Source organism: Mobula hypostoma, chromosome 30, assembly GCF_963921235.1.
Source record: "Mobula hypostoma chromosome 30, sMobHyp1.1, whole genome shotgun sequence".
NCBI lineage: Eukaryota > Metazoa > Chordata > Chondrichthyes > Myliobatiformes > Myliobatidae > Mobula > Mobula hypostoma.
Window position 1 is genome coordinate 6,212,417 of NC_086126.1, and position 22,017 is coordinate 6,234,433.

A 22,017-nucleotide genomic window follows, 5' to 3' on the forward strand; every position below is an offset into this window, starting at 1 on the left:
TATGGGAGGAGAGGGTCTCTTCTTCCTCAGTCTCCTCTGGAAACAGAGGCACTGCTGTGCCTTCTTATTCAGGGAGGAGATACCGGGGGACCATTTGAGATCGTCCACGACTTGCGCTCCCGGGAATTTGGTGCACTTAACTCTCTCTCGGGAGGAGCCGCGTATTTTCAGAGGGGAGTAGTTTGTCCAGGTAGTTGGCCGCGCGTTCTGGCACCGACGTGGACAGCACTGAACACAAGATGCGTCCCCCCGACCGGAAGCTGGAGAAATCGACGTTCGTGCCATCGGATCGGAGGCTGTCCACCATCACACACTCGACCTGGAGGTCCAGAACTATTTCCATTCGATTCCCAGGACAATGCACGATGATTCTCCAATACTCACAGAGTCGCACAGCACAGAAATAGGCCACTCACCCATCTAGTCCATGACTAGCCCCATCGACTCGCATCTGGACCATAGCCCTCCGTAAACCCTCCATCTAGATCCCCATACAGAGTTCTCTTAATTGATGAAATCAGCTGACGTGGGACTGTTTGATGGGATGTTTAATTCGTATTTTTGGGGGAGTTACTGGCTGAGGGGTCAGGGGTAAACTCAGAAACCGTGTCCCAGTTGTGAGAGCGGATTGGGTCTCCTCCACCATGTTCTAACACACCCTATGTTTCCTCACAGTCACAGGCCCGCTGCTGGAGAAACAGATCGCCTATGTTTGCAGGGAGACCCTTCAGGTGCGTTCACAGGGGTAGATGCCAGCTCAATTCTTGCTTGTCGTGACGTGTCTAACTCATGTCCCGGAATGATGTGATGGGACGGTGCGGAGGGAGCTTCACTCTGTGTCTGACCCCGGGAGTGTGTGATGGGACGGTGTGGAGGGAGTTTCACTCTGTGTCTGACCCCGGGAGTGTGTGATGGGACGGTGTAGGGGGAGCTTCGCTCTGTGTCTGACCCCGGGAGTGTGTGATGGGACGGTGTGGAGGGAGCTTCACTCTGTGTCTGACCCCGGGAGTGTGTGATGGGACGGTGTGGAGGGAGTTTCATTCTGTGTGTCTGACCCCGGGAGTGTGTGATGGGACGGTGTGGAGGGAGTTTCACTCTGTGTCTGACCCCGGGAGTGTGTGATGGGACAATGTAGAGGGAGCTTCACTCTGTGTCTGACCCCAGGGAGTGTGTGATGGGACGGTGTGGAGGGAGCTTCACTCTGTGTCTGACCCTGGTAGTGAGTGATGGGACGGTGTAGAGGGAGCTTCACTCTGTGTCTGACCCCGGGAGTGTGTGACGGGATGGTGTGGAGGGAGCTTCACTCTCTGTCTAACCCCGGGAGTGTGTGATGGGACGGTGTAGGGGGAGTTTCACTCTGTCTGACCCCGGGAGTGTGTGATGGGACGGTGTGGAGGGAGTTTCGCTCTGTGTCTGACCCCGGGAGTGTGTGATGGGATGGCGTGGAGGGAGTTTCACTCTGTGTCTGACCCCGGGAGTGTGTGATGGGACGGCGTGGAGGGAGTTTCACTCTGTGTCTGACCCCGGGAGTGTGTGATGGGACGGTGTGGAGGGAGTTTCACTCTGTGTCTGACCCCGGGAGTGTGTGATGGGACGGCGTGGAGGGAGCTTCACTCTGTGTCTGACCCCGGGAGTGTGTGATGGGACGGTGTGGAGGGAGTTTCATTCTGTGTGTCTGACCCCGGGAGTGTGTGATGGGACGGTGTGGAGGGAGCTTCACTCTGTGTCCGACCCCGGGAGTGTGTGATGGGACGGTGTGGAGGGAGCTTCACTCTGTGTCTGACCCCGGGAGTGTGTGATGGGACGGTGTGGAGGGAGTTTCACTCTGTGTCTGACCCCGGGAGTGTGTGATGGGACAATGTAGAGGGAGCTTCACTCTGTGTCTGACCCCAGGGAGTGTGTGATGGGACGGTGTGGAGGGAGCTTCACTCTGTGTCTGACCCTGGTAGTGAGTGATGGGACGATGTAGAGGGAGCTTCACTCTGTGTCTGACCCCGGGAGTGTGTGACGGGATGGTGTGGAGGGAGCTTCACTCTCTGTCTAACCCCGGGAGTGTGTGATGGGACGGTGTAGGGGGAGTTTCACTCTGTGTCTGACCCCGGGCGTGTGTGATGGGACGGTGTGGAGGGAGTTTCGCTCTGTGTCTGACCCCGGGAGTGTGTGATGGGACGGCGTGGAGGGAGTTTCACTCTGTGTCTGACCCCGGGAGTGTGTGATGGGACGGTGTGGAGGGAGTTTCACTCTGTGTCTGACCCCGGGAGTGTGTGATGGGACGGCGTGGAGGGAGCTTCACTCTGTGTCTGACCCCGGGAGTGTGTGATGGGACAGTGTAGAGAGAGATTTACTCTAAAAATTTCCTGAGACATGACAGCGATAAATTTAACAATTAATTTTAAATAATCTTCTTTTTAAGGGTCTCCATTATCTACACAGCAGTGGGAAAATTCATCGCGATATTAAGGTAATTCCAGAGAAAATGAAAATGGTGTTTATAATCCCCAGCTTGGGTTGGGTGGGACAGCTGCAACGGAACATCCTGGTTCTAGTCAGGAGCAGAATTGGCCCCAGCTCCTCCTGCCCACCCTGTTACCCTGGAGCCTGTTCCAGGTTTGTGACCTGTGACCTAATTCAATCCACCCAGTCTGAGTGGACATTTGCCGAGAACTTTCGGATCAGTTCCACTCTCCCCACAGGCCTAGCTCGCTCGACCTCTCCTCATGTGACAGGCTCCCAAATCCAGGCAGCATCCTGGTCAATCTTCTCTGAAGCTGCCACGTCCTTCCTGTAACGCGGCGAGCTTGCGAACGTTGAAAGGCCTAGTCAGAGTAGATGTGGAAAGGATGTTTCCCATGGTGGGGGAGTCTAGGACAAGAGGGCACAGCCTCAGGATAGAGGGGCGCCCCTTCAAAACAGAGATGCGGAGAAATTTCTGTAGCCAAAGGGCAGTGAATTTGTGGAATTTGTTGCTACAAGCAGCTGTGGAGGCCAGGTCGTTGGGTGTATTTAAGGTGAGAGATTGATAAATTGGACAACAAAGGTTATGGGGAGAAGGCCGGGAACTGGGCTTGAGGAGGAGAGAAAAAATTCGGGTTAATCAATTCGGGTTAGCGATTCCTATTTTAGGTAACATATTTTTTCCTCCCTCTTTTACGGATCGCGCTTTTCAAACTTGGAAGACTAAGGGTATTTTACGGTTTTTGGATTTATTTTTAGATGGTTCCCTTATGTCTTTTGAACAATTATCTAATAAATATAACTTATCAAGAATACATTTTTTTAGATATTTACAAGTTAGAAATTTCCTAAGTACTATACTTTCTTCCTTTCCAATGCTTCCTCCTACATATATTTTAGAATCGATAATTAACCTCAATCCATGTCAGAAAGGTGCATCGGCTATGATTTATAATATTATTATGAAACTTAGGAAAGCTCCATTTGATAAGATTAGGGTAGATTGGGAACAGGAATTGGGGCTTACCATTTCTGTGGATGATTGGGGGCAGATTTTACAATTAGTTAATACTTCCTCTATTTGTGCTAAACATTCCCTAATTCAATTTAAAGTGGTTCATAGAGCACATATGTCCAAAGATAAGTTAGCGCGTTTTTACTCGCATATTAATCCTTTCTGTGATAGATGTTCGGGGCAGATAGCCTCTTTAACTCATATGTTTTGGTCTTGCCCTACTTTGGAAACTTTTTGGAGAGAGATTTTTAATATTATTTCTAAGGTATTAAATATAGATATCTCTCCTCACCCTATTACTGCTATCTTTGGACTACCTAAAATTTCTAGTAATCTTTCCCCTTCAGCCCGTAGAATGATTGCATTTCTTACTTTAATGGCGAAAAGATGTATTTTACAACATTGGAAAGAGCTTAATGCTCCAACTACCTTTTTTTGGTTTTCTCAGACGATTTTATGTTTGAATTTGGAGAAAATTAGAAGTAACCTTTATGATTCTTCATTTAAATTTGAACAGATTTGGGGACCTTTTATTCGATATTTTCATTTAATGTAATATTTACCCTTCTTGTTTTTTTTTCACTGTTTTTAATGGAGGTCGGGATTGAGGACGTGATTTTAAGTTTAACTCTGTTTGGTTTCAAGTTAGCCCATTGCTTTGCTTTGCTTTTAGTTAGTTGCACGGTGGGTTTTTTTTGGGGTTTTTTTTTCTTTTTTTCCATTGATATATATAAAATTTAGTACACTATTATGTTATCTTGGTTTCTTATGTTTAAATTACATTGTTTGTAGTATTTTTTTTTGGTATTGATACCTTTTGGAATTTTATTATACTTTAACATTGTATTAATGTTTATATGGCTTACCTTTTTTGTATACTTACTCAATAAAAAGATTTAAAAAGAAAAAAAAGGAGAGAAAAAAGGATCGGCCATGATTGAATGGTGGAGCAGACTCGATGGGCCAGATGGCCTAATTCTGCTCCTATGTCTTATGGGCCAGAACTGAACACGATACTCCAATGGTGCTTAATAGAGTTACAACATTTCCTCAAGGCACTTGAACTCAGTCCCCCCGACTAATATCACAGCTTGATACACTGGGAAGGCTGAACTTGACGGCAGAGTACTGGGGTTAATGGCGAAGCTCCTTAGCAGTGGGGGGGACAAAGGGAACTTGGGGTCCAAGTCCATCTGGTTCTTCTCCCTTCCAATTTTCCCCCTTCAGAAATCCGTGCTCTCACCCGCCTTTGGACATCGTCTTCCTCTTCGTCTTTCCTTGCCACATTCTTCCCTCTGTGTCCTGTTCCCCAGCACAACTCTGGGTCTGAGGCCTGTGTCGGTCAGCGTTGACTGTGGATATTGTGTCCCAGCTGTCTGCATACGCAAGCCAGGGCAGTTACGATACGGAGAGCGAGCTGTTGCCCATGTGGCGAGCTCCCCCTCTCCACGCATCTGATGAGCCCAAAGGAGCGTCAGAGGCTGATAGAGTTTGGCACCAGTCAGCAATGAACCCAACGTCGGACTGCCTTAGGGACTCCAGCTCCGGATTTTTCCCTCCGGGTTTCCTTCTGTAGTCTTCCCCGTGAGCGGGTACGGCCACAAGGCAGCGGAGGTTTGACATCCGAGTTTTCCTTCTCCTAGATGAGCTGCCAACCACGGCCAATGAGCCCCATCTGTCCGAAATGACTGGTTTTAAGGTGCTAGGAACCTGCCTTTGCCCCTCCTCCTGTCAGTAGAAACGGTTCCACCGGGATCAGTAGCTAAGCCACACGTGAAGGCCGGGAGCTGGACTTGGTTGTCAGAGGCTACTCGAGACGAACGCCATTGGGGGCATTTAATAGTTAGTGGGAGCTTGTCCCCATTACCACCCCCAGCTGTAACAACCTTAAGGAACCAACCATACTTCCGTTCATTTATTAGGAGTTCAACCCCAAAGTAATTCACTTTGGAAGGTCAAACTCGGGTGTTTTCATTTGAACAGCCATCAGGTTTCTGGAACGGTCTATAAACACCTCACTAATTTGCTCTCTTTTTGTATTTCTAATTGTAACTTATTTAATTTTTTAAAAATGTATTGCACATTGTACTGCTGTCCCGGAACAACAATTTTCATGACACTTGCTCAGTGGCCGCTTTATGAGGTAGATGGAGTGGAACCTGGTTTGTAATCTGCTGCTGCTGTGGCCCGTCCACTTCAAGGTTCGACATGCTGTGCATTGGGAGATGCTCTTCTGCGCACCACTGTTGTAACGGGTGGTTACTGTCACCTTCCTGTCAGCTTGAACCCGTGTGGCCATTCTCCTCTGACCTCTCTCGTTAACAAAGCGTTTTCCCCTTCAAAACTGCTGCTCACTGGATGTTTTTTTTTGTTTCTCACACCATTCTCTGTAAACTCTAAAGACAGCTGTGCCCTGAAAATCCCAGGGCGTCAGCAGTTCGCGCGAGATACTCAAACCACCCCATCTGGCACCAACAAGTATTCCGCGGTCAAAGTCACTTCGATCACATTTCTTCCCCCCCCCCCCCCCGCCATCCAACTCCGATGTTTGGTCCAAACAATTGAATCTCCTGACTGTGTCGGCATGCTTTGATACGTTGAGTTGCTGCCACGTGATTGGCTGACTAGATGTTTGTATAAACGAGGAGGTGTGCCTAATAAAAATATATGAACAGTATCGAAGCGGAGATGTTCATAGGTTTTTAGAACACTCAGAAATCGGATGGCAGAGGTTTGGTGTTAGGCAGAAGGCGAGACGTTGGTGGGCCAAAGGGTTTGTTTCTGTGTTGTCCTGTTTTATCACATCTTTCCTATAACTGAAGCTGCAGGCAGAACTCCAAGAGTGGCCTCACCAACGTCTGGTATAACTGCAATGTAACATCCCCACCCCCCCCACCGCCCGATAAATACAAGAGATTCTTCAGCGTTCACACAGGAAAAGCTGGAGGAACTCAGCAGGTCAGGCAGCATCTACGGGAGTGCGGGGTGTGGGGTGGGGGAGTCAGTGGCCCATGTGGAGGAAACAAGTAGGCTGCAGAAGGACTTCAACAGATTAGGAGAATGGGCAAGAAGGTGGCAAATGAAATACAATGTTGGAAAGCGCATGGTCAGTAGAAATAAACGTGCGGGCTATTTTCTAAATGGGGAGAAGATCCAAAAATCTGAGATCAGAAGAATCACAGTGAGAATCAGGTTTATTATCACCGGCATGTGACGTGAAATTTGTAAACTTAGCAGAACAGTTCAATGCAGAGGGACTTGGGAGTCCTTGTGCAGAACACCCTGAAAGTTAACTTGCAGGTCGAGTCAGTGGTGAGGACGGCAAATGCCATGTTCATTTCAAGAGGTCTAGAATACAAGAGCAGGGATGTGATGCTGAGGCTTTATAAGACACTGGTGAGGCCTCACCTGGAGTATTGTGAACGGTTTCGGGTCTCTCATCTTAGAAAAGATGTGCTGGTATTGCAGAGGGTCCAGAGGAGGTTCACAAGGATGATTCCAGGAATGAAAGGGTTATCATACGAGGAACGTTTGATGGTTCTGGGTCTGTACTCGCTGGAATTCAGAAGGATGAGGGGGGATTACACAGAAATCTTTCGAATGTTGAAAGGCCTAGACAGAGTAAATGTGGAAAGGATGTTTCCCATGGTGAGGGAGTCTAGGACAAGAGAGCACAGCCTCAGGATAGAGGGGCGTCCATTTAAAACAGAGATGCGGAGAAATTTATTTAGCTGGAGGGTGGTGGATTTGTGGAATTTGTTGCCAAATGCAGCTGTGGAGGCCAGGTCGTTGGGTGTATCTAAGGCAGAACTTGACAGGTTCTTGATTGGACACGGCGTCAAAGGTTACGGGGAGAAGGCCAGGGAGTGGGACTGTGGAGGGTAAGAAAGAATCAACCATGACTGAATGGCCATCAGTGGGCCAAATGGCCTGATTCTGCTCCTATGTTTGGGTCGAATCCAACTTGCTCAGCGCCCTGACTGATGGAGCCCAGCCCCACCCACCCCAAACACCACCTTCAAAGTAGATTTCAGGTTCAAAGTACTGTAAATTTATTAATCAGAGTACGTATATGTCACCATATACCAGTGGTCCCCAACCTCCGGGCCGCGAAGCATGCAGGGATGCAGTGGTAGTTGGGACGCACCCAGCACATCTTTAAGAAAAAAGCTGAAATAAGCAAGCTAATTAATTAGGTGCCGCCCGGCACGTAAATGTCGGCCCAGATCAGAGGCGATTGCCGTGCGGCACCTAATTAATTAGCTTGCTTATTTCGGCTTTTTTCTTAAAGATGTGCTGGGTGCGTCCCAACTACCGCTGCACCCCTGCATGCTTCGCGGCAATGTATCGGTCCGCGGCCCGGAGGTTGGGGACCACTGCCGTATACAACCCAGAGATTCATTTTCTTGCAGGCATTCACAGTTGAACAACAGAATGAATGAAAATCTGCACAGAAAGACTGGCCACCAGCGTGCAAAAGACAAACTGCGCAAAGACGAATAATACGATATAAATAATCAATTAATTAATTAGCTGATTGATATGAATAACTAAATAACGCTGGGGACATGAGCTGTAAAGAGCCCTTGAAAGTGAGCCTGTAGGTTGTGGAATCAGTTCAGGGTTGTGGAGAGTGAATTGTTCAAGTGTCTGATGGTTGAAGGGTAATAACTCTTCCTGGACCTGGTGGTGTGGGACCTGAGGCTCCTGTACCTCCTTCCTGATGGTGGCCTTACTTGCCTTCTGCTTACAGTGAACCCTACCCTTGCATCCTGGGTCCCCGCTGTTCTGCGAGGTTCCCAACCGCTAAGGGATAGGTTCTTGACGGGACACACGGGACCTGTCTCTGTGCTCTATGAGTGGACAGAGGCGGTCACTGCCTGCGATCTGTGGCACAGATGCGGGGGTCAGTGAGAACATACAAGCAAGGACGTAATGTTGAGACTTTATAATGCACTGGCGAGGCCTCACTTGGAGTATTGTGAGCGGGTTTTGGGCCCCTTACCTAAGAAAGGATGAGCTGACACCAGAGACGGTTCAAAGGAGGTTCACAAAAATGATTCCAGGATTGAAAGGTTTGTCATATGAGGAGCATTTGATGGCTCAGGGCCTGTACTCACTAGCATGAGGGGTGACCTCATTGAAACCTATTGACTGGTGAAAGGCCTTGATAGAGTGGATGTGGAGAGGATGTTTCCTATGGTGGGGGAGTCTAGGACCAGAGGGCACAGATAGAGTGGATGTGGAGAGGGTGTTTCCTATAAGAGGGGGAGTCTAGGACCAGAGGACACAGATAGAGTGGATGTGGAGAGGGTGTTTCCTATAAGAGGGGGAGTCTAGGACCAGAGGACACAGATAGAGTGGTAGTGGAGAGGGTGTTTCCTATAGTGGGGGAGTCTAGGACCAGAGGGCACAGATACAGTGGATGTGGAGAGGATGTTTCCTATGGTGGGGGAGTCTAGGACCAGAGGGCACAGATAGAGTGGATGTGGAGAGGATGTTTCCTATGGTGAGGGAGTCTAGGACCAGAGGACACAGATAGAGTGGATGTGGAGAGGATGTTTCCTATAGTGGGGGAGTCTAGGACCAGAGGGCACAGATACAGTGGATGTGGAGAGGATGTTTCCTATGGTGGGGGAGTCTAGGACCAGAGGGCACAGATACAGTGGATGTGGAGAGGATGTTTCCTATGGTGAGGGAGTCTAGGACCAGAGGACACAGATAGAGTGGATTTGGAGAGGATGTATCCTATGGTGGGGGAGTCTAGGACCAGAGGGCACAGATAGAGTGGATGTGGAGAGGATGTTTCCTATGGTGGGGGAGTCTAGGACCAGAGGGCACAGATAGAGTGGATGTGGAGAGGATGTTTCCTATAGTGGGGGAGTCTAGGACCAGAGGACACAGATAGAGTGGATGTGGAGAGGATGTTTCCTATAGTGGGGGAGTCTAGGACCAGAGGACACAGATAGAGTGGATGTGGAGAGGATGTTTCCTATTGTGGGGGAGTCTGGGACCAGAGGACACAGCCTCAGAATTCGTTGCCACGGGCAACTGTGCAGGCCAAGTCATTGAGTATATTTAAGGCAGAGGTTGATAGATTCTTGATTGATCAGGGCATGAAGGGATGAAGGGATACGGGGAGAAGGCGGGAGACTGGGGGCTGAGAGGGAAAGCAGATCAGCCATGATGAAATGGCGGGGCAGACTCGATGGGCCGAATGGCCCACCTCTGCTCCCGTACCTTGCAGTCCTCCTGAGATGGGCGTCTCTCTCGAGCGGAGGGAGTGAGGAGTGGGAATAACTCTCTGCTTAATTCCCACAGGGAGCGAACATCCTGCTGACCGATCGAGGAGACATCAAACTGGGTGAGCCAAGGGGCGAGGACTCTAACTCGGTGGGGGGGGGCGGTGGGCGGTGAAGGTTTCGACCGCTGCTGTGGGGCGAAGGGAGGGGAGGCCGGAGGCCGGTGTGGTGTCCGTGCCTTGCTGAGCGGTATGCCCCCCCAACGTCACCGAGGTCTCCTGGAAGAGGCAGCCCGCAGAGAGTGGGAGGTGCGGTGTGGGGGGCTTTCCGCGCTGAGGGAAGGGCTTTGAGGAGAGAGCGCCCTGATGCGGGGGGGGGCGGTGATGAGGGGGGAGCCCTGTGCTGCATGAGGAGCGGTGTGGATGGAGTTCCACGCTGAGGGAGGGGGATTGAGGAGGGAGCACCTCGCTTTGGGAGGAGGGGTGAGGAGGGAGCATTGCAATGTGGCGGGGGGAATGGCAAGGAGGGAGTACCGTGATGCGTGAGGGGTGGATAGGTGAGAGAGGGGCGGTGAGGAGGGAGTGCCGTGATGCATGAGGGGTGGATAGGTGGGAGAGGGGCGGTGAGGAGGGAGTGCCGTGATGCGTGAGGGGTGGATAGGTGGGAGAGGGGCAGTGAGGAGGGAGTGCCGTGATGCGTGAGGGGTGGATAGGTGGGAGAGGAGCGGTGAGGGAGTGCCGTGATGCGTGAGGGGTGGATAGGTGGGTGAGGGGCGGTGTGGGAGTACCGTGATGCATGAGGGGTGGATAGGTGGGAGAGGGGCGGTGAGGAGGGAGTGCCGTGATGCGTGAGGGGTGGATAGGTGGGAGAGGGGCGGTGAGGAGGGAGTGCCATGATGCGTGAGTGGTGGATAGGTGGGAGAGGGGCGGTGAGGAGGGAGTGCCGTGATGCGTGAGGGGTGGATAGGTGGGAGAGGGGCGGTGAGGAGGGAGTGCCGTGATGCGTGAGGGGTGGATAGGTGGGAGAGGGGCGGTGAGGAGGGAGTGCCGTGATGCGTGAGGGGTGGATAGGTGGGAGAGGGGCGGTGAGGAGGGAGTGCCGTGATGCGTGAGGGGTGGATAGGTGGGAGAGGGGCGGTGAGGAGGGAGTGCCGTGATGCGTGAGGGGTGGATAGGTGGGAGAGGGGCGGTGAGGAGGGAGTACCGTGATGCGTGAGGGGTGGATAGGTGGGAGAGGGGCGGTGTGGGAGTGCCGTGTTGCGTGAGGGGTGGATAGGTGGGAGATGGGCGGTGAGGAGGGAGTGCCGTGATGCGTGAGGGGTGGATAGGTGGGAGAGGGGCGGTGAGGAGGGAATTTGACAGTGCGTGTTGGGAGTGGGGCTTTTGGCGGAGCCGCACCCAGTGACCAGGAGTACGTCGACCACACACAAAGTGCTGGAGGAACTCAGCACTACGTGCAGCAGCTGTGGAGGTGAACGGACAGTCGACGTTTCGGGCTGCTTCGGTCGAACCTGTAAAACGCTGCTTTCCTCTGGATTTCCACCGATCCGTCACGTGTTGCTCCGCATTCCAGCTCCCGCGGTCTCCTGTGCCCCCCGTAACGTTTGTGAGCCGAACTCAGACCCTACGAGTGCTTCCTTACCTTGACCACTTCTCTCTGTCTGCTTCCAGCTGACTTCGGGGTCTCGGCCGAACTCACAGCTTCGGTGGGCAAGAGGAAATCGTTCATCGGCACCCCTTACTGGTAAACAGACACCTCCCTACCTCTGGCTCTCTTCCTGCCCCTCCCCACCGTTCCTGGCCAGATGTCCAGCATTTCTCAGTCATTCTCACCTTGAGATTCCCAGAGAGAAACTCCCATTCCACCCCTGCTGTTTGAATCTGTCAACCATTTGGAGATTTGACAGAGGTCTACAAAGTTATGAAGGGTACATATAGAGTAAATGCAAGCAGGCTTTTTCACTGTAGTGGGCTGAGACGGCAGCCGGAGGTCATGGGTTAAGGGTGAAAGGGGAACACGAGGGGAAACTTCTTCACTCAGAGGGTGGTGAGAGTATGGAACAAGTGTGGAAAGTTCGATTTCAACTTTTAAGGGAAGTTTGGACAGGTACATGGACGGGAGGGGTATGGAGGGATATGGTCCCGGTGCAGGTCGAGGGGAGTCAGGAGTTTAAATGGTTTGGCATGGACTAGATGGGCTGAAAGGCCTGTTCCTGTGCTGGACTCTAATCTCCTCTCTGAGACTCCAGTCGCCATCACTTCGGAATCTTAGTCAGGTTTAATATCACCGGCGTATGTTGTGAAATTTATTGTCTTTGCAGCAGCAGTACAGTGCAAAATGTTATAATAGAGAAAAAACACGAATTGCAGTGTGGGTGTATATATAAATAAAACAGTTAAACAGTTGTGCAAAAAAAGTAGTGAGATAGTGTTCCTGGGTTCAATGTCCATTCAGAAGTCGGATGGCTGAGGGAAGATGCTATTCCCGAATCGTTGAGTGTGTGTCTTCAGGCTCCTGTACCTCCTTCCTGATGGTAGCAATGAGAAGGGGGCATGTCCTGGGTGGTGGGGTTCCTTAGTGATGGATGCCACCTTTCTGAGGCATCGCCTTTTCAAGGTGTCCCCGATGCAGGGGAGGCTGGTGGAGCTGACTGAGTTTACAACTTTCTGCAGTCTTTCTAAGACTCGAAGGACTGGGACTGGTCAGATTAATGGTCTGGCACTGACTAGATGGGCTGAAGGGTCTTGTTTCTGTGCTGCAGCCAGTGAGAATGCTCTCTATGGTACACAAACGCTCTTCCCACCTCTCCCTCCGCAGATGCTGCCTGACCTGCTGAGTTCTTCTAGCATCTCGTGTGTGGCTTGGTATTCCAACATCTTGCAGTCTCTTGTCTTCATTTCCCTCCCGTTCACCCTCTGACTCCTCTCTCTCCTATGGTCAATACCATCTCGAGCAAACTGCACCTCACCCTCTGACTGGACAGTTGACAACCTTCTGGATCCAAAACTCTGCTGAGGCCACCCTTGGAGTACTGTGTCCAGTTCTGGTCGCTTCACTATAGGAAGGAAGTGGAAGCATTGGAAAGGGTACAGAGGAGATTTACCAGGATGCTGCCTGGTTTAGAGAGTGTGCATTATGATCAGAGACTAAGGGAGCTAGGGCTTTACTCTTTGGAGAGAAGGAGGATGAGAGGAGACATGATAGAGGTGTACAAGATATTAAGAGGAATAGATAGAGTGGACAGCCAGCACCTCTTCCCCAGGGCATCACTGCTCAATACAAGGCATCCGTTAGTCTTGCAAGACCATGGATCTGCGCCTGGAAAGTCTTAACTCTCCAGGGCACAGGCCTGGGCAAGGAAGACCGACAGTTGCCCATGCTGCAAGTCTCCCCTCTCCACAACACCAATGTTGTCCAAGGGAAGGGCATTAGGACCCATACAGCTTGGCACCAGTGTCGTCACAGAGCAATGTGTGATTAAGTGCCTTGCTCAAGGACACAACACGCTGCCTCGGCTGGGGCTCGAACTCACGACCTTCAGATCGCTAGTCCAAAGCCTTAACCACTTGGCCACGTGCCCACGCTCAGTACAAGAGGACATGGCTTTAAGGTAAGGGATGGGAAGTTCAAGGGGGATATTAGAGGAAGGTTTTTTACTCAGAGAATGGTTGGTGCGTGGAATGCACTGCCTGAGTCAGTGGTGGAGACAGATACACTAGTGAAATTTAAGAGACTACTAGACAGGTATATGGAGGAATTTAAGGTGGGGGGGGTTATATGGGAGGCAGGGTTTGAGGGTCTGCATAACATTGTGGGCTGAAGGGCCTGTACTGGGCTGTACTGTACTATGTTCTATGTTCAATAATGCCAATGCAAGACTCTGCCTCCACGGAGACTGTCCAGCACCTTGAATCTTTGCTGCTGTCAGATTTTTGCTATCCGTACATTTCTTACCTCAGAATGCCCACCAGGAAGACAATGGGTCAGGCAGTATCTGTGGAGGGGAAATGGACAGTCGATGTTTCGGGTTGAGTCCCTTCATAGGATACAAGACCCAGGATACTGAACAGTACAGCTCTGGGATGGGCCGTTTGGCCCAAAATGTCGAACCGAACTAATGAAATTAGTAATCAAACGTCCAAATAAACTCATCATCATCATTATGTGTGTGTCGTATTGACCTGGGCAATCATGGTCTTTCTGTGACCGTGATTGTTCTTGGGCAAATCTTTCCACAGAAGTAGTTTGCCATCGCCTTCTTCTGGGCAGTGTCTTCACAAGATGGGTGACCCCCAGTCATTATCAATACCCTTCAGAGATTGTCTATCCTGGCGTCAGTGGTCACATAACCAGGACTTGTGATGTGCACCGGCCGCTCGTACCTGCTCCCAAGGATACACATGACCCTAATCGGGTGGGGGGGGGGCGGAAGCTAAGCTACACCTTGCCCTAGGGTGACCTGCAGGCTAGCGGAGGGAAGGAGCATAGGGACCATCCTACCAGCTAAACTAATCCCTCCATTCCTTTCCCTGTCTCAGAGTCTCTTGAACATGTCAGTTGTATTTGCATCCATCATGTTTCCTGGCACTCACCACTGTCATCCATTCCTCCCCCTCCGCCCTCACCCCTCACCCTTCCGCCCTCACCCCTCAACCCTCCGCCCTCGCCCCTCTGCCCTCGCCCCTCACCCCTCACCCCTCACCCCTCCGCCCCCCCCTCACCCCTCAACCCTCGTCCCTCCCTTCGAGTGACCGCCGGCGGCCCCAACCCTGGCTCACGATTGGCTAGTGGGCCTGTCCGTCAGCTGTGCTCCTTCCCGATTGGGTGGCAGGCGGGCTCCAGTGGCCCCAACCCGTCCTACTCGGTGCCACAGTGGCTCCGTGACATCTCGCCCGCGCTGATGGCGTCCGGGGCCTGGGGTCCGGGGTCCGGTGCGGGGAGAGATTGGGATTGCTCCCCTGGATTTACCAGGACCCCAGTCCGTCCTACCACGGGGAGTCAGTCTGCTGCACTCCTGCTCAGCAAGATCCCTCAGCGACCACTCGGTCAATGGGCAGTCGCGACCGGAGGGGTGGGAGGAGGGAACTTCTCCCTGTGTCCGTCATTAAACGGGTGGGGGGGGGTGCCTGTGACTCTGGGCGGTGGGACTGAAGGAGCGAAACGCTGAGGGAGAGGCAGGGAAGGGGGGGGATCACTGTGCTGAGGGAGGGGTGGGGAAGAGGGAGCCCTGTGTAATGGGAGGGGAGGAGAGGAGGGAGCATCATGGAGGGGTAGTGAGGAGGAAGTGCCATGCCTTTGGAGGGAGGTTGAGAAGGGAGCGCTACGCTGCACTGAGGGGGAGTTAGTGAGGAGGGAGTGCCACTCTGAGGGTTGGAGGTTAGTGAGGAGGGAGTGCCACTCTGAGGGTTGGAGGTTGAGGGAGTGCCGTGCTGAGGGAGGGACGGTGAGGAGGGAGTGCCACTCTGAGGGTTGGAGGTTGAGGGAGTGCCGTGCTGAGGGAGGGACGGTGAGGAGGGAGTGCCACTCTGAGGGTTGGAGGTTGAGGGAGTGCCGTGCTGAGGGAGGGACGGTGAGGAGGGAGTGCCACTCTGAGGGTTGGAGGTTGAGGGAGTGCCGTGCTGAGGGAGGGACGGTGAGGAGGGAGTGCCACTCTGAGGGTTGGAGGTTGAGGAGGGAGTGCTGTGCTGAGGGAGGGACGGTGAGGAGGGAGTGCCACTCTGAGGGAGGGACGGTGAGAGTGAACCCTCTGCCCCCTTCACCCCTGGGCCCTCGGGGCACTAATCTTCCCTCTCGCCAGCGCAGGATGGCCCCGGAGGTGGCAGCGGTGGAGAAGAAGGGCGGTTACAACCAGCAGTGCGACATCTGGGCCGTGGGCATCACAGCCATCGAGCTGGCCGAGTTACAGCCCCCCATGTTTGAACTGCATCCCATGAGGTACGGAGGGCGGGGTGGGGCGAGGGGGTTTGTCAGCTTGTGAATCACACACAAAATGCTGCAGAAACTCGGCAGGTCAGGCAGCATCTGCGGAGGGGAATAAAGACCCTTCGGACCGAGACCCTGCAACAGGGTGTCAAGGTGGCGTAGTGGTCAGCACAACGGTTTACAGCACCAGAAACCCGGGTTCGCTTCCCACCACTGCCTGTAAGGAGTGACCGCGTGGGTTTCCACCGTGTGCTCCGGTTACAAGGACCTACTGATTGGTAGGTTGATCACTCATTGTAAATTGTCCTGGGAGGCGATAGGTGAGGGGGAAGGTGGGTGGGTGGGGTAGAGGGGGGATGAAGTGAGACACTGGGAGGTGATGGGTGAGACCAGGTGAGGGGGAAGGTGGGTGGGTGGGGGAGAGGGGGGATGAAGTGAGACACTGAGAGGTGATAAGTGAGACCAGGTGAGGGGGAAGGTGGGTGGGTGGGGGAGAGGGGGATGAAGTGAGACACTGGGAGGTGATAGGTGAGACCAGGTGAGGGGGAAGGTGGGTGGGGGAGAGGGGGGATGAAGTGAGACACTGAGAGGTGATAAGTGAGACCAGGTGAGGGGGAAGGTGGGTGGGTGCGGGAGAGGGGGATGAAGTGAGACACTGGGAGGTGATAGGTGAGACCAGGTGAGGGGGAAGGTGGGTGGGGGAGAGGGGGGATGAAGTGAGACACTGAGAGGTGATAGGTGAGACCAGGTGAGGGGGAAGGTGGGTGGGGGAGAGGGGGGATGAAGTGAGACACTGGGAGGTGATAGGTGAGACCAGGTGAGGGGGAAGGTGGGTGGGTGGGGGAGAGGGGGATGAAGTGAGACACTGGGAGGTGGTAGGTGAGACCAGGTGAGGGGGAAGGTGGGTGGGTGCGGGAGAGGGGGATGAAGTGAGACACTGGGAGGTGATAGGTGAGACCAGGTGAGGGGAAGGTGGGTGGGTGGGGGAGAGGGGGGATGAAGTGAGACACTGGGAGGTGATGGGTGAGACCAGGTGATGGGGAAGGTGGGTGGGTGCGGGAGAGGGGGATGAAGTGAGACACTGGGAGGTGATAGGTGAGACCAGGTGAGGGGGAAGGTGGGTGGGGGAGAGGGGGGATGAAGTGAGACACTGAGAGGTGATAGGTGAGACCAGGTGAGGGGGAAGGTGGGTGGGGGAGAGGGGGGATGAAGTGAGACACTGGGAGGTGATAGGTGAGACCAGGTGAGGGGGAAGGTGGGTGGGTGGGGGAGAGGGGGATGAAGTGAGACACTGGGAGGTGGTAGGTGAGACCAGGTGAGGGGGAAGGTGGGTGGGGGAGAGGGGGATGAAGTGAGACACTGGGAGGTGATAGGTGAGACCAGGTGAGGGGAAGGTGGATGGGTGGGGGAGAGGGGGGATGAAGTGAGACACTGGGAGGTGATAGGTGAGACCAGGTGAGGGGGAAGGTGGATGGGTGGGGGAGCGGGGGGATGAAGTGAGACACTGGGAGTTGATGGGTGAGACCAGGTGAGGGGGAAGGTGGATGGGTGGGGGAGAGGGGGGACGAAGTGAGACACTGGGAGGTGATGGGTGAGACCAGGTGAGGGGGAAGGTGGGTGGGTGGGGGAGTGGGGGGATGAAGTGAGACACTGGGTGGTGATGGGTGAGACCAGGTGAGGGGGAAGGTGGGTGGGGGAGAGGGGGGATGAAGTGAGACACTGGGAGGTGATGGGTGAGACTAGGTGAGGGGGAAGGTGGGTGGGTGGTGGAGAGGGGGGAAGTGAGACACTGGGAGGTGATAGGTGAGACCAGGTGAGGGGGAAGGTGGGTGGGTGGGGGAGAGAGTGGATGAAGTGAGACACTGGGAGGTGATAGGTGAGACCAGGTGAGGGGGAAGGTGGGTGGGTGGGGGAGAGAGGGGATGAAGTGAGTCACTGAGAGGTGATAGGTGAGACCAGGTGAGGGGGAAGATGGGTGGGTGGGGGAGGGGGGGTGAAGTGAGTCACTGGGAGGTGATAGGTGAGACCAGGTGAGGGGGAAGGTGGGTGGGTGGGGGAGAGGGGGGATGAAGTGAGACACTGGGGGGGTGATAGGTGAGACCAGGTGAGGGGGAAGGTGGGTGGGTGGGGGAGAGGGGGGATGAAGTGAGACACTGGGAGGTGATGGGTGAGGGGGAAGGTGGGTGGGTGGGGGAGAGGGGGGATGAAGTGAGACACTGGGAGGTGATAGGTGAGACCAGGTGAGGGGGAAGGTGGGTGGGTGGGGGAGAGGGGGGATGAAGTGAGACACTGGGAGCTGATAGGTGAGACCAGGTGAGGGGGAAGGTGGGTGGGTGGGGGAGAGGGGGATGAAGTGAGACACTGGGAGGTGATGTGTGGAAGAGGTAAAGGGAGCATCCCACCTGTCTTTGGAACGTGGGAGGAAACTGGAGCACCCGGAGGAAACCCACGTATTCACGGAGAAGACGTGCAAGTGCCTTACAGACGGCGGCCGAAAGCGAAGCTCGACGAGTGACCGTGGGCGCTGTAAAGCATGACGCCAGTTGCGGTGCGCTCCGGTACCACGCGCGCGTCCGTGACTCACCTCTCCATTGGGACTGTCTCCCCTGCAGGGCTCTCGTGCTGATGTCCAAAAGCAGCTTCCAGCCTCCCAAGCTGAAGGATAAGACGCGCTGGTGAGTCACTCTGAGTTGTGATGGGAGGCTCGTGTGGGTGGGGCGGCCATGTTTGCTCGTCAGGGGCACAGCGGTGGAACATCGAGTGAAAGCTGCGTTGTTTGTATTCAGAAACTGCGCTCGGAAGGATCTCATTCAAACCACTGGATGCTGACAGGACGTGGAGGGGATCTCCCCATCAGTAGGAGAGTCTAGGGCCAGAGGGCACAGCCTCAGAACAAAGGCATAACCCTTGGGAAGGAATTTTTTTAGCCAGAAATCTCTGGAATTCATTGCCAAGGATGGTTGTGGAGGCCAAGTCATTGTGTGTATTTAAGGCAGAGATTGATAGGTTCTTGATGGGTAAGTTCTACAAAGAGAATGCAGTTGATTTGAAGAAGGGAAAAGGAAGCCAAGTTCTCTGTATCTTCTGGCTCCAGCTCTCCCAGGGTGGATTTGGGCCTTGTTCCCTTGGATATCAGCTCCCGCGAGGAAAATGGTCTCACAACACTGAGGAGGCAATTGGACAGGTACATGGATAGGGACGGTGGAATGGCGAAACTTGATGAGGCATTGGTCAGACTGCACTTGGAGTATCGTGGGCAGCTTCCGGCCCCTCATGTAAGAAAACGTGCTGGTATTGGAGACGGTCCAGAGGAGGTTCACGAGAACGATCCCGGGAATGAGAGGGTGTGAGGAGCGTTTGATGGCTCTAGGGCTGAATTTGTCACCGTTTAGAAGAATGGCCAGCGGCGGCGGGGGTGGGGGGCGCTTCTTATTGAAACCTACCCAATGTTGAAAGGCCCGGATAGAGTGGATGTGGAGAGGATGTTTCCTATAGTGAGGGAGTCTAGGACCAGAGGACACAGATAGAGTGGATGTGGAGAGGGTGTTTCCTACAGTGGGGAAGTCTAGGACCAGAGGACACAGATAGACTGGATGTGGAGAGGATGTTTCCTATCGTGGGGGAGTCTAGGACCAGAGGACACAGATAGACTGGATGTGGAGAGGATGTTTCCTACAGTGGGGAAGTCTAGGACCAGAGGACACAGATAGACTGGATGTGGAGAGGATGTTTCCTATCGTGGGGGAGTCTAGGACCAGAGGACACAGATAGACTGGATGTGGAGAGGATGTTTCCTATAGTGGGGGAGTCTAGGACCAGAGGACACAGATAGAGTGGATGTGGAGAGGATGTTTCCTATAGTGGGGGAGTCTAGGACCAGGGGACAGAGCCTCAGAGTAGAGGGACAGAGATGAGGAGGAATATCTTTAGCTGGAGGGTTGTGAATGTGTGGAATACATTGCCACGGACGGCTGTGGATGCCGAGGAATTGGGTATAGTTAAAGCGGAGGCTGATAGATTCTTGATTATTCTGGGTGTCAAAGATTACGGGGAGAAGGCAGGGGAATGGGATTGAGAGGGTTGATAAGTCAGCCATAACGGAATGGTGGAGAAGAATGGCTTCTGTGTCTTATCGTTAAAAGTTACGGGGAGAAGATAAGAGAGTGGGGTTGAGAGGGATAATAAATCAGCCATGATGGAATGACAGAACAGACTCGATGGGCTGAATGGCCTAATTCTGCTGCTATGTCTTGTACTGTTATGGAGAAATGGGACTAGCTTGGCAGGAGAGTGAGTTTGAGAGGGATAATAAATCAGCCAATGTGGAAAAGTCTCAACCAAGAATGGCCCAATTTTGCTCCAAAGTCTTGTGGAGGAATGGGACTAGTTTAGACAACAATCTTTGGGCTGTTCACGAGAGGAAACGCCCCCTGACGCTGCCCTCTGCCCCCTCACCCCCTCACTGCTCCTGCGCTCCGTTGCAGGTCTGCCGACTGTCACAGCTTTGTTAAGCAGACCCTGCGGAAAAACCCGAAGAAAAGGCCCACAGCGGAGAAACTCTTACAGGTAACGGGGGCGCACAAGGGTGCGGGGGGAGGGACGGGAGCTGTTGCCCGTGCCGTCTGGGAGTCGGGGGGGAGGGTTCCCATTTAAAATTCAAAGTCCGAAGTAAATTCATTATCCCAGTACATGTAAATGTACTTTACCTGCGATGGACTGGCTGTATCCCTACTGTATCCTCTGGAATGGGAGCAGCCCAACTGATGAGTCCCCATCCGGGATCTCCTCGCTCAGCCCGAGAAGGGGTGTTGGTGGCGGCCGGGGGTGGGGGGAACACCTTATAGATGTGGCCCCTTCCTGCCTAATACTTGGGACCTTGGACATGGGTCGGTTGGAAGGATAGAGGAGGGCTCCCACCCAGAGCGGAGCGGGTTTAGGGCAGATTTATACCTGCTGGGGGCTCTGAGAGAGGCAGTGAATGGGGAGGGAAGGCGGGGACGTTGGAGGCCAGAGGGACGAGGGATACGGGAGAGAAGCAGGGGCGGGGGAGAGACGAGGGGTGTGTTTTTCCACCTGGGGAGCAGATTTCACAGGAGATGGGAAGCAAATGTGAAGGGGGAGAATGGGACAGTTGCAAAGATCCTTCACAGAGATGGGCACAGTCCTCAGCCTTTGGGGGCATTAGTGTGTGTATGTCAGTGTATGTGTGCTCTGTGTTTTTACACAGCTGTGCTTTGCGTGTGTGTGTTTGCACTTGCGTGAGTGTGTTTTATATGTGTGAGAGTGTTTTGTGTGCACGTTTGCGTGTGCGTGTTTTGTTTGCGTTTTGCGTGTGTGCTTGCATTTGCATGTGTTTTGTGTGTGTTTGTGTTTGCATGTGAGTGTGTCTGGTCTGTGTGTGTGTGTGCTTTGCATGTGTGTTTGAGTTTGTTTTGCCTGTGTTTCCGTTTGCATGTGAGTGTGTTTTGCGTGTATGCTTGTGTTTGCATGTGAATGCGTTTTGTGTGTGTGTTTGCGTGTGAGTATGTTTTGCCTGTGTTTGTGTTTGCATGTGAGTGTTTGTGTGTGAGTATGTTTTGCCTGTGTTTCTGTTTGAATGTGTGTGAGAGTGTTTTGCGTGTTCATTTACATTTGTGTATGAGTGTGTTTTGTGTGAACATAGAAACCTGGAAATCTACAGCACATTAACTCTAGAAACTGCCTAGAATTTCCCTACCACATAGCCCTCTATTTTTCTAAGCTCCATGTACCTATCTAAGAGGCTGTTAAAAGACCCTGTCATATCCGCTTCCATCACCGCCGCCAGTGGTGAATTCCACACACCCACCACTCTGTGTGAAAAGCTTACCCCTGGTGTCCCCAGGTACCTATTGCCAAGCACCTTAAAACGATGCCCCCTCGTGTTAGCATTTCAGCCCTGGGAAAAAGCCTCTGACTATCCACATGATCAATGCCTCTCATCATCTTGTACACCTCTATCAGGTCACCTCTCATCCTCCGTCGCTCCAAGGAGTAAAGACCAAGTACACTCAAACTATTCTCATAAGCCACGCTCTCTAATCCAGGCAACATCCTTGTAAGTCTCATCTGCCCCACGTCCTTCCTGCAGTGAGGCGACCAGAACTGAGCACAGTACTCCAAGTGGGGCCTGACCGGCGTCCTATATAGCTACAACATTACCTCCCGGCTCTTGAACTCAGTGCCAGGTTGATGAAGACCATCACACCATACGCCTTCTTAACAACACTGCCAACCCGCGCAGCAACTGTGAGTGTCCAATGGACTCGGACCGCAAGATCTCTCAGATGCTCCACACTGTCAAGAGTCTTACCATTAATACTATATTCTGTCTTTATATTTGACCTACAAAAATGAACCACCTCA

General features: G+C 53.0%; 1 protein-coding gene across 2 annotated transcripts in view; it reads left to right on the forward strand.

The window, feature by feature from the left end:
• The window catches only part of LOC134339729 (mitogen-activated protein kinase kinase kinase kinase 2-like), a 95,972-nt gene that overhangs the window by 38,297 nt on the left and 35,658 nt on the right, over positions 1–22,017 (forward strand). For both annotated transcript variants that reach the window (XM_063036453.1, XM_063036455.1), the window contains exons 5-11: positions 676–731; positions 2,414–2,461; positions 9,791–9,833; positions 11,382–11,454; positions 15,514–15,645; positions 18,246–18,308; positions 20,118–20,199. In XM_063036453.1, the coding sequence (XP_062892523.1) occupies positions 676–731; positions 2,414–2,461; positions 9,791–9,833; positions 11,382–11,454; positions 15,514–15,645; positions 18,246–18,308; positions 20,118–20,199 (497 nt within the window). The remainder of the gene's footprint in view (positions 1–675; positions 732–2,413; positions 2,462–9,790; positions 9,834–11,381; positions 11,455–15,513; positions 15,646–18,245; positions 18,309–20,117; positions 20,200–22,017) is intronic.